Genomic DNA, 17,795 nt, shown 5'->3' with positions numbered 1-17,795 from the left:
TTAATTTTTATCTGGAATATGTTTGCGATTTAGACATTTTACAGTTATACAGTTATGTTGGTGCTACAATAGACCAAATAAGCTTCGTGTTAATAACGCAATCCGCTTCCTGCCGCACAGTCTAAGAGCACCTAACGAACACCAAGTTTAAGCATCTAAAAGACCACGTTAGGCGACGGTTGCGACAACGCAGTCGTAGTAAATTCAAAGACTTAGGAATAAACGTCAACCTCATCCTTAGGACTTGTTAGGCGTTTTATATTTGGAGCCAGATGTTCTGGGAACGAGGTTGCATGAACTTGTACACAAAAACATATGAATCATCACTGCGTCGTATATTAATTGAAAGAAAATTTTGTACATCAACATATATACATATATAGCTGCTGAACAGAAAGCATTGTAGCAGGGTTGAGCGTAAAAACGCCGTCTGTAAATTCTAGAGTCGATTACCGCAATTAAATATGTTTTCAATGTTGAAAATTATAAGGGATTCAAAAGACTTATTTTTGAGTTGTTATCCTGGTTATATTCTTATGCCAGCTGATGTCTATATTTTCCAGCGATGCCTGTAAGAACACAAAAATACCATAAAATTCTGTTCTGTATAATACTAAAAATTAATGTCATTATCTCAATAAATAACGTTAAATAAAAATATAGAATGGGCGCGATAGTGTTAAAAAGTAAATACGGACACAATAGAATGATTTGAAGGAAAAAATCTCTGAACGACAAAATCACAGCAAAAAATTTGATTTTCAAAGCAATTGACGGTAGAGTTGTGATTCCGTTTCGACTTCGAATAATATCTTCGAAAGTCAAACAATTTGTCTGGTGAAATATTTAGTTATGTCGCAGCCCAGACTGATGTGGCAGTTTTGCCATGCCTTACTAATATTTTGAATCTGACTTTGATTCCTAGTTAACTATTTTGAAGCATTTCGAAACACGTTTTTAAAGATAGAACGTTAATTTTAGCACTTTTATATGACAGAGTACTCCAATAGTTAAGCTCCTCTCTCTCGTGAAAGGACCGAAGTTTAATATTAAAAAGTAAACACCACACAAAAAAAAAGAATATAAAAAAAGGAATATAAAAATGAATATACTAGAAGTCTAAATAAAAATAACGTGAACCAGCACACCTATAATCTTTTATTGTTTTTATTGGTTTGTCACCGACAATCCAATACTTCCCTAAACAAACAAACACAAACAAACAAACAAACAAAAACAAACAAACAAACAAAACAAACAAACAAACAAACAAACAAACAAACAAACAAACAAACAAACAAACAAACAAACAAACAAACAAACAAACAAAAACAAATTAATACAATAAATACGATAAAAAACGAACAAACAGAAATATAAACAAAAAAAACAAATAAATAAAACAAACAAAACAGATAAACATAGACGATATATTAAGAAAGGAATAAAAATCACATCGTATAGCTAGACTTTATCGCCTGGATAAATTGTTGCGAGAAATTCCATTCCAGATGAAACTTCTTTTCATACATCAAAGTGTCCAACACACCATCACAAAAATTATATTCTTTATTTGTTGTGATGATGGCTTTTCGATTTTGCACGTATACTTTTAATAAAAGAATGGCCCAACCCCTTTTCTGAACGGGGTTTCGGGTCCTCCACTTCCTCATCAAGCACAGACAGATCACGTGACCTCGTTAGCGCTTCTTCGGGGCGGCTCGTTCCCATACTACCTAGTGACATGAACATATTCTTATTGGTCGAGCAACGTTTTGACAAACTGCTTTTCTTCAGTTCTTTCAAGTGCGATGCGTAACCATCAGATATCCACTGAAAGATATATTAGGAATTATTTAATACTAGGAAATATGAACATGGCACTTGTGCTGCTTTAGTGAGCAAATCTTTAAAATTATGTACACAGTGAGAACTGGACGAAGCATTTATTGTCACTGTTTTGCAAAGAGGAAAAAACTCATATTATATATCTCATGTTCCGTATTTTACTTATAACGAATAAGGATATATATGGGGCGCCTATTTGACAATTAAGCATAAGAAACTTCGCTGGTCATTTTTTAGGGATGAGACGAACAATAACAAATACAAATGCTTGGCTGATATGTGAAAATCAAAAGGGAGGACGTCCGATGGAGGACCTGCAAGACTCTCCCTCGTGAAGCAATTTATAAATAAAAAATTAAAAAGATTTCCCCACCTGTACACCATCTGCTTTTTTCGACTTGGTTTTTTTACCAATTAAAAATACTTTGCTCGCGTTAAGTCTTAACGCCGAAATGTACACTGGGATATCCCTTGATGCTCCGTAAGCAGCATGTATACTAACGTTTTCCTGAAAAAAAGACGTCGCGTATTTATCTTTGTACAAATTGCAGAACAGAAACTCTTAAAAAGATATTACAAAAGCACTGTATATATTCTACTAGTACGGTAATACACGGGTGCGACCGCTAAGCAGCTTTTTCTTTATTTACCTAGACCCACTGTGCTACTTTCGCCTATACAAATTCGTTACTACCGTCGAGAACTGGTCCCCACGTAGCGACTGTTGGAGATAGTCATCTCAAACATAAATGTTTGAGTGAGTGAAAATTAACATCCTAATCCAAAAGGTACTGTTGTTTTGGCCTCACGAAAAGATTAGATAAAATGGCACCGTAGCTGCGCACAAAAATTCAACACCATACAAAAAACCGGAAAATTTTGCGCCCTAACTGACTGATGACGGACCGCCCTCAGACGGTCGATAACGAAGAAAAGAGAGAACTGGCAACGCAGTTTTAGAAGTAATAAGTCTCACCTCATAAAACTAAAAGCGAAAATTCCCAGACTAGTTACTACCCTGTATTTAAGCCAATTTTCGAAACAATATATACAGCTCGCGCATGCGCATTAACACACTAAAAAAATAATCAACACCTACATATTTTGTTATATTCTTCAAAAAATCAATTTTATGTTTCTGAAAATCAGTGGAGATATTTTCACAAAAATGAATGATACCAAACGGGAAATTGTGCTGACTCAGCCAAGACATCACTTGTCCTTTTTGAAACAGCAACCTGCTTGACACGTAGATGATGAGGTAGCCTAAATCTTGCCAATGCCTGAAACGTGAAGAAAAAACGCATGAGAAAAATTCGAACAGTATTACATATTGGAATATCTATATTATAATGCCCGTATACGTCTGCCCGTCCGTCCGTCTGTGTGTCACGCAAAATGGTAGCTTAGCTGCGACGGGCGAACCCGTGGATTTTTCCACGGGCTAACGGCTAGTATATAAAAAACAACAAATAATTTGGGGTTTCAATGTTTATCGTTAACGTCATCCGTGTCCCTAAGTATGTTTTAAGAAACTCTAGAAGAAATTCACAATTGTATTTTTACAAGGTTTTAAAATATTAACTCAGTATAAAATGCTCCACAGTAATTTTAGCAGTTCGCACTCCTTATAAAAACATTTCACTTGAGGACATCGATATTTGAAAGCTTCTTATTCCAAAAAAAGAAATTAATTTTCCTTTCGTGGTTCAGATATACAAATATCAACAGGGTCTTATATATGAACTTTTAAAGGGGCTCAAAATGTTAGCTAGACTTTCGTGTAAGTAACTAAAGTTGAAAACCAACAGCCCTTTCGTAGCCCCTTCAGATATAGATGGCACGATATGAATACGAATTTATTGCAAATACAAATTATTAGTGCCATATAATATTTTTCGGAAGTATACGCTAGGTCTGTAGTATGTCTACATGTCATGGTAACAATCCACGTGATAATGAGGCGTCTTACCTTACTACGTCCACAGCACCACCTCTGATTTTAGGATCAATCCCTCGTAACGAATAAGATGCAAGGAAAGAACCATCAATACTGAAAACGACAGCTTCAGTTTGGGCGGGTAGGATAGCCATGTTGGAACTGACATTTGAATGGTCGCCCCTAAAACATTCACAAAGTAAACATAAACTTTCACCTTTAAGGATCGTTAGGCATCTGGCTACTGATTTAAAAGATAAACTTCTACTGCATTACGATGCTATTTCTCGGTGGCGTGGGTAAGACGAGTAGTTTTTAGGTAGCTCATAAAAAGGCGAAGGGGGTTTCTTATAGTCTTGCATAAATAAGAAAGTGCAATTTCGTGCTGTTTAGAAGAAAGGAACACATGGACAAAACCTAAAAGCTCCATCAGAAGAAATATTCATGCTTTTCGAAGGTTTACAAGGCATGATGTTCATATTTGACAATTCATGCTGTTTAAGATTTGCAAGGTTCACTGGAAGTCATGAACAAAAACCTCGCCTAACGATAACAACTCTTTCATTGTTTAAAATCAGTTGTGCAGAAGACACTACCACTACTGACCTCACCACCATCTTCAGCGAGTATATACCAGGTTCCATCCCTCGAGTTGGCGTACAATAAAACAATCTACCATGGCTATCAGTCATGTCCGTACCAAGTAACTTCCAATCATTCATGCGCTGTTTCGGTGCGATGTATATATCGACCTATGAAAAGGAAAAAAAAACTCGCTGTGAAAAAGCGACGAATTTGTACTGTAGACGTTCTGTCAGGCTGCTTAGAATGAATTTATATAGGTGCGTGTGATTATACATGGCGTCTGATAAAATCTGAGGTTACATTTTTCTAATTTTGCCCAATTTCCCTTATTTTATAGCCTTTTTCTCTTTTTCGGTTTTAGTGTAGAGTAAGTTATGGCCTTAGGATATCACCAATCAAACCTATTCCCTTCCTGTATGATATTATAAGTTGACAATGGTCGTACTACCAATGGGTATGCTTTTTCCCTGGTCTTTCCCTGATTTTTGTTGAAGACATGTATGGATAACACAATGCAATATCAGAATTTGGAAAGTGAAGTAATTTACAAAAAAAAATTTAAAAATATTTTTTGTAAATCTTTTGAAGTTGTGTTGACTTAGTCAAGCAAGTTGTTCAATATAAAAGCTGAAAGACTTTCAGCTTAACGCTAACAACCACAACATCGAAAACAACAAAAAACTGTCAATGAGAGCACCAACCTTTTCTGATGAGAGAGCAGCTAGATCAACCGGGCCGTACGCAAACTTTCCACTGATGAACTGTTGGGCACCTGCTGCACAGATGATGTCATTCGCACGATGATTTGGACTCATGTTCTACAATCAAAACATAACACGGTCACAAATAGTGGGGTATGATTCGTTACGCTAATTTTTGCGATGACGTTTGTGACAATATTGTTACGCCAATTATAGCGACAACTTCTGTCACAATATTCGTAAAGGCTCGTTAAGGTAGTTTTTGCGACAACGTCCGTCACAATAATCGCACATGGCTCGTTACGACAATTTTGCAACAATGCCTATCACAATATTCATATATCGCTCGTTTCGGTAGTTTTTGCGACAACATCCGTCATAAACGGCAAATAATTTGTTTGCACAACAATAAGTCACTCATAGTACATCAAAATTGCAATAACTTCTAATATTGAATTCTCATTACCTTAATTTTTAAATTAGTACGTTTCTTTAGCCACTTTTCTTTTGGTAACAGATTCGTAAAACTAACAATTTGCTCGATCTTGTCAGGCTTGCTTGCCTGGTGATTTGCGTCTAATATCTATAAAAACAAACATCACTAACGATTCGTCTTTGAGTTAACTTAATTACAATCTGTTTTTATATTTTATACTTTGTAGAGATTTTTCCCCATATATTTAAAAGATAAGTAAGTATAAGTACAACAGATTCAAGAGAAAAAATATAATGAAGACAGACGCTTAACTAAGCTAGGAATAATTTTCATTTACATGCCACAAAAGAGAACTTCGCATTACTAACTACCTCGTGTTAAGAAAACAAAACGTATGAAAAATGATGAGAGCTTCAACACACACAAAAAAAGGGTTTTTGGCTGATTGAAAAGAGATTTCAAATTTGCATCGATATGAATTCTCCTATTGTTCCCAAATCATGCAAACAGTGATGCTATTAATATGTTACAATGCGATAGCAAGCCATAAATTTTTATGTAACAACAGATATAAGATGAAAGGCTGTTCAAAAAAAGAAAAATTGACATCTTTATGAATAAAAGAGTAACAAAAACAGACGCAGTAATTTACCATGCAAGGATGGACGAAAAGCCTAAAAGAGCCTCTTAATTTTAAATATATTTATAATATATAAATAATGTCATTAAGATATAATAATATAATAATAAAATTAGAATATTTTCATGAACAAAAACACCCTACCTGCCACAGTATAAATGTAACAAGATCTTTAGATTCCCAGTAACTGTTATAACATATCTGCATTAAAGTGCTCACTGGGAACTGTTCCAAACCATCAGGACAGTGAAGCATATAGTCAATCCTCTTCGTACCCCACCAATGTACAACTGAAACAGTGAATAACACAGGATTAAAATTAGCAGCAAGCTGTTAATGCCACTGCGATGTGAAAACTTCCCCTTGTTAGAATCATGGGCAAGTGTATAGATGTACTTATAAATCAGAGCTGTTGGTGTAACAAAACTTTAAAACATTTACAACAAGTCTTAGATACTTTCCAATCTTTCAACTTTAAACTCCCAACTTGATATTATAAATCAACGTTTTGTTTAAGCTCGAGATAAGTCAAGTAAACTTCAACGCGCACAGAACTCAATTTGTTTTTATCATGCAACTTAAGATTCTTCTTGTAAGAGATAATTTAGCCAATGATGAAGACATTATTTCAAAGATTTTCTTAAGAAAACCTAACTGGATGGTGGAAAGCGTTCCACATATCAAATATTTCACAGGGTTCCACTTATTAATACAGTGAACTCTCGCTAACTCGTACCCTTGATAAGCCAGACTGATTTTCAATTCCTTTTGATTTTTTGAATCAACTTAGCATAAAATCACCCACTTTAGTCAAGACCCAGAATAAGTAAGACTATTTGCTAACTCTGCTGTTTTTTGTAGTCCCTTCGAACAAAAACTCCGCTTTACAGGACTTTTGCCTCAAATTTTCTCGAACTTTGGTTTTGAAAGATTGCTATCAATTTCGGAATCCTTTTAGGATCATATAATCATAGAAATAAGAATAAAAATTATGCTTCCATATCGAAGGAGATGAAGATTTGAAATAAAAAAGCACATGAGATTTTTTTTCTTCATAGTATCCTTAAAGCATATGGAGAGCTCCACTTAACTGAGACTGAGTCCAACACTTTACCCATTACCATTGGGGATTTGAGTTAACAGGAGTCTACTGCAGTAAACTTTACAATCACTGATAACAATCACTGAATAAACTTACAAGGTGATTTGTTGTTATAGGCACTGTTTCTTTGAGTACTACATGTGCTAGCCGTGGAAATTTTCCTCTCTATCTCTCGACTGTTTAGTTTGGAAGACGCCAATTCGTGATCATGCACCATAGCCTCACTGTCATCATACAATGAAGTGTAGTTATACTGTATATCGTTGTTGTATGGAAAAGCTTGGTGTCGTGGGACGGGAGCTGGTCGTATTTTTCCGAAAGATTGATCGACGACTGGTTCGATACGAGATGCCATGGGGTCATAGGGATGGAATAAGTTATACATCTGTCCACAACGTGGTGGTTGACATGCTGCAAATAGAAAATATATATCTTAAAATTATTAGCCTACTTACGTCAGGCTTAAATTCTCACTTTTTTCCACCATCAAGGTAAAGAAATGCCCATACAGAGGCTTAAAACCGCCCAATGAAGCACGACGTTAAGAGGTCAGGGGTCCGGAAGCATTTTTAAGTTAACTTTCTAGTTAACGTATAAAATCTTTACTGAAAAGAGTAGTAGATCAAAGAAAGTACATACATTTTTTATTTTTTGCTGAATTGATCAGAAGCATGTCTCATCGAATTTGAAAGTTTAGAATTGAACCCGATTCAGTACATTATCATGTATTGAAATGAAAAGAAAACAAATTATCTTGCACACCTTTGCCAGTGCTTAATTTATCTTTATATGCAATAAGTCCAATCGGTGAACCAAAACTAAACACTCCATTGATGACAAAATCAAAAGACGATGTGGTGAACACATCGACGGAAAACTGTTCTGAATCTTGTGATAACGAGCGATCATCTGACGCGATAGATATCGCATCATCGTTGTAACTTTCACGTAGTGCTTGGTAAACTAACAAGCCCCCCACACAATCAGCAAGAAGATAGATCTAAACAATGGAAATTTTGCAGATAGAACTGAAAAGCTAAACTTCAAATTGTAAAAATATCAAGACATCAATTTTTTTTCCATGGCATTTTTCTGTTCAACTTTTTGCCTTACTAGCAGATGTCTTATTACTATATACAATGATACGCAACATTTTTAGAGTTCTAATAAAAAAAATCAAAATTTACAAAACGTCTTTCTATTTGATGAATAGCAGGGTTTTACAGGCAGTTACCTGTCTGACTTCTCCAGATTCTTTTCAAACTACTACAAAACAGACCATCAATTTCATTTACAAAAGCCTCACAAAGGACAACCTCTCAACTAGGCAACAAACTTGTTTGTCAATGCTATCCTGATACTATGTATACATGGAGTTAAACACCTTGAACTATCCAGGATGCATTGTTATCTCAAAACAATGGATGGACCAACAATAAAACTCAACTAACTCACCTCTATATTCATATCCTCTGTTTTGAAACCAGTCATGAATTGGTTGTATTTTTCATTCACTTGTTTTATCATATCATCAGCATTTATATGAAAGTTTGGTGCTTGCGTAAGCAAAAGAGGCATGGAACTGAATGGAAAACTATTGCACAGATGCTCCGTAGTATTGTTTACTTCTTCTGATGCTAAAAAACATAAAAAACTGTTGAGATCGTTGAAAAAAATACATCTATAGTCACAGATGAATAAATGCACACAAAAAAGATTAGGTATAATAAATATCTTCAATTTAAAAAAAAAAAGCCTTTGAAATTAAAGCGTTTCTCTTTTATATTAAAGAACTATGGCATGGCAGCGAGTAAGATTTAATTGTAGTCCCTACAACTGGGAGCCACAGACAAATCCACTTCACTATGTGGGGCTTTCTTTGTTTCTGAGATTTCTGGCACAGTTTACTTTAACATAAACAAAAAACCTGAGTACATTGACTAACATTTCCAAATTTTTCAGGTTGCTGCGTTAAGATTGCACAGGATTGAAAAAAGCTGCATTTCGAACATACAACACACAGATCACTAATAACATAAACAAGTCGTTGGTCTATAGACAAATCCATAAGTTGACCTGCCGTACATATTTCAGACCTCAGATTTCCCTACATCCTTTGTGCATTTTTTGTCCGCCTGTTACCACCAATTAATGGAAGTACTGTATAGGAGATCCCAAATAAAGCTGTGGCACAACCATTTTGAACAGAATACAGCTATTATTATAGGTAAGAAAAGAATGTTATAAAAACTCACCATTATGTGAAAATATATTTAACTCTTTAAGTGAATCCAAGATATCGTTAGTTAAAGACTGGCAGTCAATTAATTCAAAGTGTACACCACCCCTTAAGCCAGGATAATTATGATGACACACTGTGGTAAATACTCTTTCAAAAGTTTCAAAGTCTTTTAGTTTTGCTTCTGTATCTAGATCATTTATAAAACTACCACCCTGGATAATGAAAATAAGTGTTTTTGTGTTGCTGAATGACAAATCTTGAAAGTCGAGGGTCGGAGATGTAACTGCTTCAGCATTATCCTTCTAAAAATAAAAAGTACATTTCAGGAGTTTGCATGCTTTACAACTTTCCAAACATTTTTTCCAGGGTACACACTATATTCCATTTCTAGAGAATTTGAGGAGTTTCCAGGTATTAGTAAATCATGCTGGACTTGTATAACCAAGCTTAAAAAGTTGTTTAACAAATCCTTTTTAAATTTTGGAGAAAGCTCTTTTGTTCGTAAGATATTCGCATTTTTAGACTTAATTATGCAACTATCATGCTATACTTTATTCTCGGAACGACATACCATTTCGTGTGAACTGAAAACACCAGTAATTGTTTCTTGTGAAGCAGCTGATGAGTTTCGATGTGTAGGTCTGTAATAATCATTATCAAGTGACTCTGAAATACAAAAATAAATAGAAAACAGATTTGTGATTCGTTGTTAGTAGAGCAAGCACACAATATGAAACACTGTTTTGTCCAGATTTAGGTAGTCAGGAGATCCAGGAAATAAAGTTGGGAAAAATAACGCTTGTTTTTAAACGATGTTTCTAAAGTCAGAATACTGACCATGCTTTTTGATTGGTTAATTCTATTGTTCTTTGCTTACATGGTCAATATTGGGAAATCCTTTAGCACAATTTTAGCGCAAATGGCCTCACTCACCTGAGCAAATATAATAAATTCTTGAATTATTTAAAAGGGCAAAATGGAAACAACGCCTACTGTGTGCTGACTGATTGATTGTAAATTGGAGTTTGCTATGAGGTGGATTTTAATTTTAGCAATTTGCTCTGGCATTTGTTTGCATCTAAACTTTTGTTTGAGAGAAACTGAACTTTATATCTAAAGAAAGGTTAGTTAACTAGGGTATGGGTTAGGCAGTAATACTTACCTTCAAAATGCAAGTTATAAAAGTTTTGAAATGGTTAAAAATGCAATAAAAAAATAAAAAAATAGTCTAACCTAATGCATCATAAAAGTCATCATCATCATCGATGTCATTGTCACTGTCTGATTGTTCCAAATGTTTCATATGTATCTCAAGCAACCTTTCTTGTTGCAAACAGGCACCTGACGTCTGATCAACAGAAGATCTTGTTTTCGTATTGAATGTCTCCTTTTGACAATTCACACTAAGGTCTACATCACTTGATGACGAACTTTCAGAGTCTTCCTCTTTTTCCTTTTTCTTTTCACTTTCTGCAGAAACATTTTCTACTACATTGTGGTTTGCATTTTCAGTATCTCCAGTTAAATTTACCATTCGTTTTGATAGCTCAAGTTGTGTTTGTCTTTCAAGTTCCCTTATATCATCAATTGTTAAACCAAACCATTCGTCTTGCCATGACCATGCCTGTCGATGACCAACTAAAATTGGATTTCGCAAACCGTGTTGAATAAACTGCTCAATTTTGCTCTAAAGACAAATTTGCGAACATTCTTGAATACATTTAAGGGTTTAAATTAGCAGGCCGCAATTCGCAAATTAAAATGCCGTAATGGCGAATCATTCTACAAGGGAATAATAAAATTGTGAATCCCACTTCTTTGTTAATCGCTCGTTTCACCTACTTCTATAATGGTTGTTACAACAAAATAACCATTAACTAGAAATCAATGGCAAGAGGCTTGCAGTGCTCCTGGACCACAATTTCAAAGAGGTTTTCTTCTTTACAGTCAGCAAATATTTGGGAACTGATTTTATATTTCTAATTCGAACCCTGCATTCAGCAGGACCATACTAGAAACAAGAATTCTGAAGGCTAAGATATTATTTCCTTTAAAGGGAAGATTTTAACCTAAGATCATATAAAGATCACAGGTCTATATTAACACAGAGGAATAAAACATAAACTTTATAACTTTTTTGTTTTTGAAGTAACATTCAAATAGTTTCTGTCCCAGTTTTTACAATTGATGTTCTCAAAATTAAAAAAATAAGATTAAAACTTTTATCTTGAATATTTTGGCTAGTCAATATTGTAGACATTTCAATAAGAAACATCGCTACCTTTCACAAATACATTTTCTTGCTATACTAAGAGATAAATTCCACCATTTACTCCATTTTCATGCTCTTTCACATGAACATGCCTAGTTTCCTTTTTTGCTTTACAAATTGTATAATATTACATCATTTTTCTTTTTTTTAAAAAGTGTCAATTTGTTGTGTGGATATAGTAAGATGGGTTTATATATTCAAATTCAGGAATATGACGATTTTGTTGCTGTTGATAATTTTTCCTGAAAAGTCTTAAAAGTGTCTTTAAAAAAAGGTGTATCCAGCGCTTAGTCTTCAATGGCTTAAAACATACAAGAAATGACGAACCTGCATTCCCCAATATTTAAATTCAACCCTTATAAGTTTATATGCACACATAATAGGCTCTGTAACTTTTCCATTTTCGTAGTCTTCTAACCAGTTATCTTGCAATGGACCACGCCCTGTTTTTTTAGAAATGAAATAGTGAGGATCTTCTTCTTTTTTGTAATCTTTGGTTGGAAAGTTGTCTTTTATTGGATCAATGAGATCTAATTAGAAAAACAGATTAGCACATTCTGTTGATTAAACACACTGTCACATAACCTTCAACCAACATGGCAAGTAACTTCAGAGTATTAAACGTGGCAGATAAATATTAAGAAATTGATGTAACAAGCATTCTTGCTAATTGCAGAGTTATTGAGACTACTCTTTCATTAAGAAGGCTGTACCAGTATTAGAACTAACAGGAATATTATGTCCTAATATTAAGTAGTATTTATTAGGTGTATAATGTCAAAAAGAAATTAATTAAGAAGCAAAACATGAAGAACTACATACCTATTTCAAGATTTTTACTTTCACTTTTAGAAAGCTTAAAAACATTTTCCTAAAAAATAAATATGAATTTTATTAGTATCTTTATATTGTCAACAAAAAAAAGAATAAAAAAAACCATGCTACGAAGATGTATAACATTCTTAACTTTATAAGGGATTTTCAACAATAGTAAAACTTGCCTTACATAATTTATAATGGTTGTAGCTAAACTGCTGGGTTAAGAATGCAAGAAAGGTGCCTGGGATGCACGAGGGGAATAAATTCAGTTATTAGAATAATATACAACAAGTGGCACAAATTAACAACCATTTTACATTGCAACATAAGTTGACTTTTTAAATTTTTCTGACAAAAATTCTGAGGCTTGAATGAATTTAAGGTGCTTGTTGGTGCTATATATGCTTAAGAGGCTGTAGGTGGGGAAATGTTATTCCGACCCATTCCATGGCATTTTCTGCTAGTAGAATTTTCCGGAAAGACCACTCTCTCTGGTAATTTGCAGTTTATAACAGCAAGTCAAATATACCGAGTTAATTGCAATTAGTTCTTTTCATTTCAGCATTTTTTATTTAAACTTTTAACAGCAGAAATTAATTGGCACATCCACCTTTATTCAATTTTAGGTTAATGATACTATTTATTTGCCTTTTGTGTTTTTACTTTACATGAAGAAAAAATAAAAACTTGCAACTCGTTTTTTATTTAACATAAATAAACAATAAATTTAAAAAAAAATGGTAAAATTAGACTAGGAACTTCTTTTTCACAAACATAGATATGATTCAAAGTCAAAAGATCTAAAGTCCAAAGTCAGTTGAGAATAATGACAAGTAAACTTTGACAAGTTCAGTGTGTGTACTTAGAAAAAAGCGGTGTTCATAATTGTTAGTGGTTATCAGCTTTGAAAATTTGCCTTTGTACGCAATAATTTATGTCTGGGGTTGTGGTATAATAAAATAGTTAAGCCCAAAAGAAGCCCAATAAAAATCTTCTCAACACATGCAATTTTTTGTGATGCACATAAAAATATATCTTGTGCTAGAAGCCAAATATGTTGCATCGTTTTACAAAACCTTTGCTTAATATATATAATATTTAACTCTCTTGCTCATCATGAAAAGGAGGATGAAGTTGAAGTAACAGTGTCTTCAGAGTGTACAAAAGTATTTTTTAACTATTGCTGCTAAATATAAAAGGTTAATGTACCATCTCATCTGTCATAAAATAATCAGTGCTCTATGACAACCTTGAAGCAACAAGTCAAAAATTGTCACTTGTCATTTAGTTGATTTATTTCTAGGACTGAAAGGGTTAAAGTTATTAAACATATTAGCTGGATTAACTTTACTTTCCCTAGATCATTAAAATTCCTTCATGTGTGTGCTTTCCCTGTAGAACCAAAAAAAATAATTTTTTTTCTGATCTGGAGGTGGATAAACTTTCACAGTGATCAAAATTTGTGGACTTTTATCATATCCTTCAATTAAAATTCAGAAAAAATATATTTTATAGTGAGTCAGTCCATCATCTAGACGATCTCTGCATATTAACGTAGTTTTTCTGTCATTCTGGACCTGCAAACGAACTTCTGCATATGTGAGACAATGTGAGTAAGTATTTTTATTTATTTTTTCCCAAAACACAAATTTCAGGAAAGAAAAACTTGAATTTAAGAGAAACACAGGATTTATTACTTAGAAATGATACTATTATATACAAATCAAATTAAACAAACTTCATAGAAATTATTTCAAAAACCTAACTGTTAACAACAAAGGAAAAATCAGAATCAAAATTATTTTTTAATAAGCAGGGGCAATGGAATGAAGTTCTAAAAGTTTCCTTAAAATATATTAAATTAGTCCCCAAGAAATTTTACAGTCTCCTTATGTGATGGTGGCTCCTTCAGGGGATAGGGACAATTCATGAAAAATTGATCAAAAATGATGTAGAGAAGTAGAGAAGTAAAAAATGAAAAAGTTTAAGAAACCTACTAGCTAAAAAGTTTTTAACTACCACTTGAAGAAAAATCTTTCCACATATATAAACAATCAAACAAGTTTCTTGTTGTTGACATTCACATTTTGTAAACCCTGTAGCTCCAGAATTGTCAATAAATAATTTAAAACAGTAACAATAACAATAAGATGCAGGGACTGCATGTCAAAGTCAATTACACATTATCACTAAAAATAATTCTAAAAAACCTTTGTATTTCACATCAATAAATCATTTTGTGTTCCACGCCCTAATTTGCCAGCCGTCAAACTGGTTTTACAAATGTTTAACATAAAAGCTGTCAGATTAAACGTTTTTACTCAAAGCAAAAGGGCTCAGTTGGCTAAGGCGTCATAACGTGAACCCAGATAAAAAAAATTGTTGATGACGTAGAAATCACCCATTATGGATGTAGTTAGTTAGTTAGATAGTTAAGAGTTGGAAAGCAATTTCCATGCAGGCGAGATAGTAATAAATGCAAAGACCATTGCCGAAAAAACAAATAACTTACCGTCTGACCGTAATCTTCTAAGTAATGTGTCTCTATATCAATGAAAAACTTATCAATAAATGGACATGTATGTCTAGTTTTAGTGTATGGGTAAGCATTCCACGCTTCTTCTTCAACACGAAGAGCAGTTTTGGGTAACAATGATTTTAACCACCCAGGTAAATGGCTTCCTATATGATAAATTTTCTTTGTATACTGTCCGTTACCACCTGGACCGTTTTCGTACGGTACATTTTCAATAATTTCAACTGCACTTCCAGAACCTGTACTTTCTAGACGACTCTTTTTCTAAAAAAAAAAAAACAATCTCTTTATTTTTTTGTTGATGAGCTGTACATCTAAAGCAGGCTTTTTTAGCAATGTCAAAGATAAAGATGATGTTGTATATTCACAATCTCTTTTATCAAAACTGTAAACTTTATGCTTTTACTATTGCTGTGACCTGGGAGACATTTTTCATTGAAAGCAAGCGAGGTTGATACTTTTAATTATACAGGTATAAAATGGAAACAATGAATGTAAGGATGGCTAGTGTAACAAAGAACGGCTTGGGTAGTATGTGTCTGTACATAAACAAGAAGTTGCCCTAACAAGCCTTTTTAAAACAGATTGTTAACATTAGCTGGAAAGGTAGATTTTACACAAATTTCATGCTCCTACATTTTTCGATTAAAACCACAAGACTGATGCAAAATTAACCTTTCTCACTAAAAGAAGTGAAAGTAGAATATTTAGTTTTATGCTATGCAAACAAAATAATGATGTGATATTAAAATAAAGATATTACATTTAAAACGTTGCTTGATAATTATGTAATGTGTAAAAGTTGGTTTTATAAACTTTAGAAGAGTACTTTAACTTTTTTTTGAAATCAAATAACAAATACTCATACTAACATTGCATACTTTTATGAACTAAATAATTTTTAAACCTTGAATCCCTTTGAAATCAATAAAAAGTATCAAAATTTTGAAACTTAAAGTTTTGTCACTCCTTAACCAATCAAAGTTAGAAATGGTTTGGAACTGGCTAGAAAACTGAATTTGTAGTCTCAGCCTTTGAAGAGAACAATTTAACCCTTCCTCCAAATGGCAAAAAGAATCGGTAACCAATGTTATATATTCTAAAAGTACTAAAATACTTAAATTTAAACTTTTGAAATACTAAATGGAGGTTTAATAAGCTGTGTGTCCCTGTCACAGTCTCATACAAGAGTATATAAAAAATTGATGGTTCTGCTGATGAAATCAAAATTATTTTTCACTCACCTGAATCATATATAACTGTGCTATTCTATACTCCTCCAGAGTCAATGGGAGTGGGATTCTATATTCTTTGATCAACATTTTCAATCCAGTTGTCTACACATCCTCCTAATGTTCTTCTGTTAAATAAAGTTTGTCATGTTTCCTAGGACTTTCACCAAATCCAGAAAAAGTTCTTTTGGTTAATCCATGAAATTTTTTTATGCTTTGTAGTTTTTAATATCTGAAAACGAAAAGTTGAATGGAAAGATTTGGTAAAGCTGAATTTCATAAATATATAATTCACATCTATATTGAAATTAAAACACAAAACAATAACAATGAAATGAGAAGATGAGATATCAAAACAAAACAACTTTATCGTGTGTGTATAAAAAATTGAAAAAAGAAAGATATATAAATCTATTATTTGGTTCACCATTTAAAAAATAAAAAGATCAATAAATAGAAAATGTGAATTTTGGTAATAAATAAACAAATAAATTTTTCTTATTCTGTAATTATGAATGTACATAAATTAAGGTGTTAAATAATTATTAACTTTTTATTTTCTTGAAATGTCCCTGACATTTTTGACAACCCTGGTTTTACATGCTGTTTTACAGTTTTACAAACTATACAATTTTACAATTTTGGAGCATGAAAATAAAATTACATAACAACATTTGAAAAACTACAGTGTTATTCAATACAATTCAGTTATATACTTTGTTAATGGCACTTAAAATATTCTGTATCCATATGTTGGTAATACAACATAGACATTACTGTCTTCATTTCATGAAATATAGTTTTAGTATTTTTCGTAGCTAACAGTGCTATGAAGAAAATCAATTTTGACAAGACAACATTTATTACCAATATATATACCTTGTTCGTAACTAATAGCGCTAGGAATAAAGTCAATGTTGGTAATACAACATTTATTCCCAATATATTTAACTTTAGGGACTTGGAAGATGCTAAAAGATTTCTTCCAGTTAATTTCTTCAGCCACATTATCTATTTTGACAAGACAACATTTATTACCAATATATATACCTTGTTCGTAACTAATAGCACTAGGAATAAAGTCAATGTTGGTAATACAACATTTATTCCCAATATATATAACTTTAGGGACTTGGAAGATGCTAAAAGATTTCTTCCAGTTAATTTCTTCAGCCACATTATCTAGCTTCCATTCAAAGTCCTGGATGCCTCTAAACTTATGCTGATTACATTTTTGCTGCAACAAGTTCAAGTTTAACTCAACTTCAAATACACATATTACAGACTAAAGATATAAAAAACGACTGTTATATATATATATATATTATGCAAGAAAAAGAATCAAAATCAGTTTCACAACTAAACATTGACTACATATACTCTCTTCCAAAGATTTTGGCAGGTGAAAATGAAATTCATAAGAAACACTACAATGAAGAAAAA

The 17,795-nt window shown here is 33.0% G+C and overlaps 1 protein-coding gene across 1 annotated transcript; it reads right to left on the bottom strand.

The window, feature by feature from the left end:
* Window positions 1–320: 320 nt before the first annotated feature.
* On the bottom strand, window positions 321–16,617 carry LOC130624375 (membrane-associated phosphatidylinositol transfer protein 2-like). The gene is made up of 18 exons (XM_057439970.1): window positions 16,365–16,617; window positions 15,097–15,384; window positions 12,588–12,636; window positions 12,093–12,295; window positions 10,727–11,180; window positions 10,065–10,159; window positions 9,507–9,795; window positions 8,707–8,888; window positions 8,014–8,251; window positions 7,348–7,662; window positions 6,294–6,439; window positions 5,540–5,656; window positions 5,074–5,190; window positions 4,394–4,539; window positions 3,821–3,970; window positions 2,948–3,131; window positions 2,222–2,356; window positions 321–1,833 (listed from the first exon to the last, which is right to left on the bottom strand). Exons 1-18 carry the CDS (start codon window positions 16,440–16,442, stop codon window positions 1,570–1,572), a joined length of 3,450 nt encoding a protein of 1,149 aa, XP_057295953.1. The 5' UTR covers window positions 16,443–16,617; the 3' UTR covers window positions 321–1,569.
* Between the last annotated feature and the right edge of the window lie 1,178 nt (window positions 16,618–17,795).

This window comes from Hydractinia symbiolongicarpus, chromosome 13 (genome assembly GCF_029227915.1).
Source record: "Hydractinia symbiolongicarpus strain clone_291-10 chromosome 13, HSymV2.1, whole genome shotgun sequence".
NCBI classification, from domain to species: Eukaryota; Metazoa; Cnidaria; class Hydrozoa; order Anthoathecata; family Hydractiniidae; genus Hydractinia; species Hydractinia symbiolongicarpus.
This window is presented reverse-complemented; position numbering and strand designations above follow the sequence as displayed.

Excerpts from the sequence above, each read along its gene's own strand:
- LOC130624375 (XM_057439970.1), bottom strand. The coding sequence starts at position 16,442 with ATGTTGATCAAAGAATATAGAATCCCACTCCCATTGACTCTGGAGGAG. Across the intron at positions 5,191-5,539 it reads GTACTAATTTAAAAATTAAG|AACATGAGTCCAAATCATCG; the intron begins GTAATGAGAATT and ends TTTTGATTGTAG. Across the intron at positions 3,132-3,820 it reads GGTGCTGTGGACGTAGTAAG|GCATTGGCAAGATTTAGGCT; the intron begins GTAAGACGCCTC and ends TTCACGTTTCAG.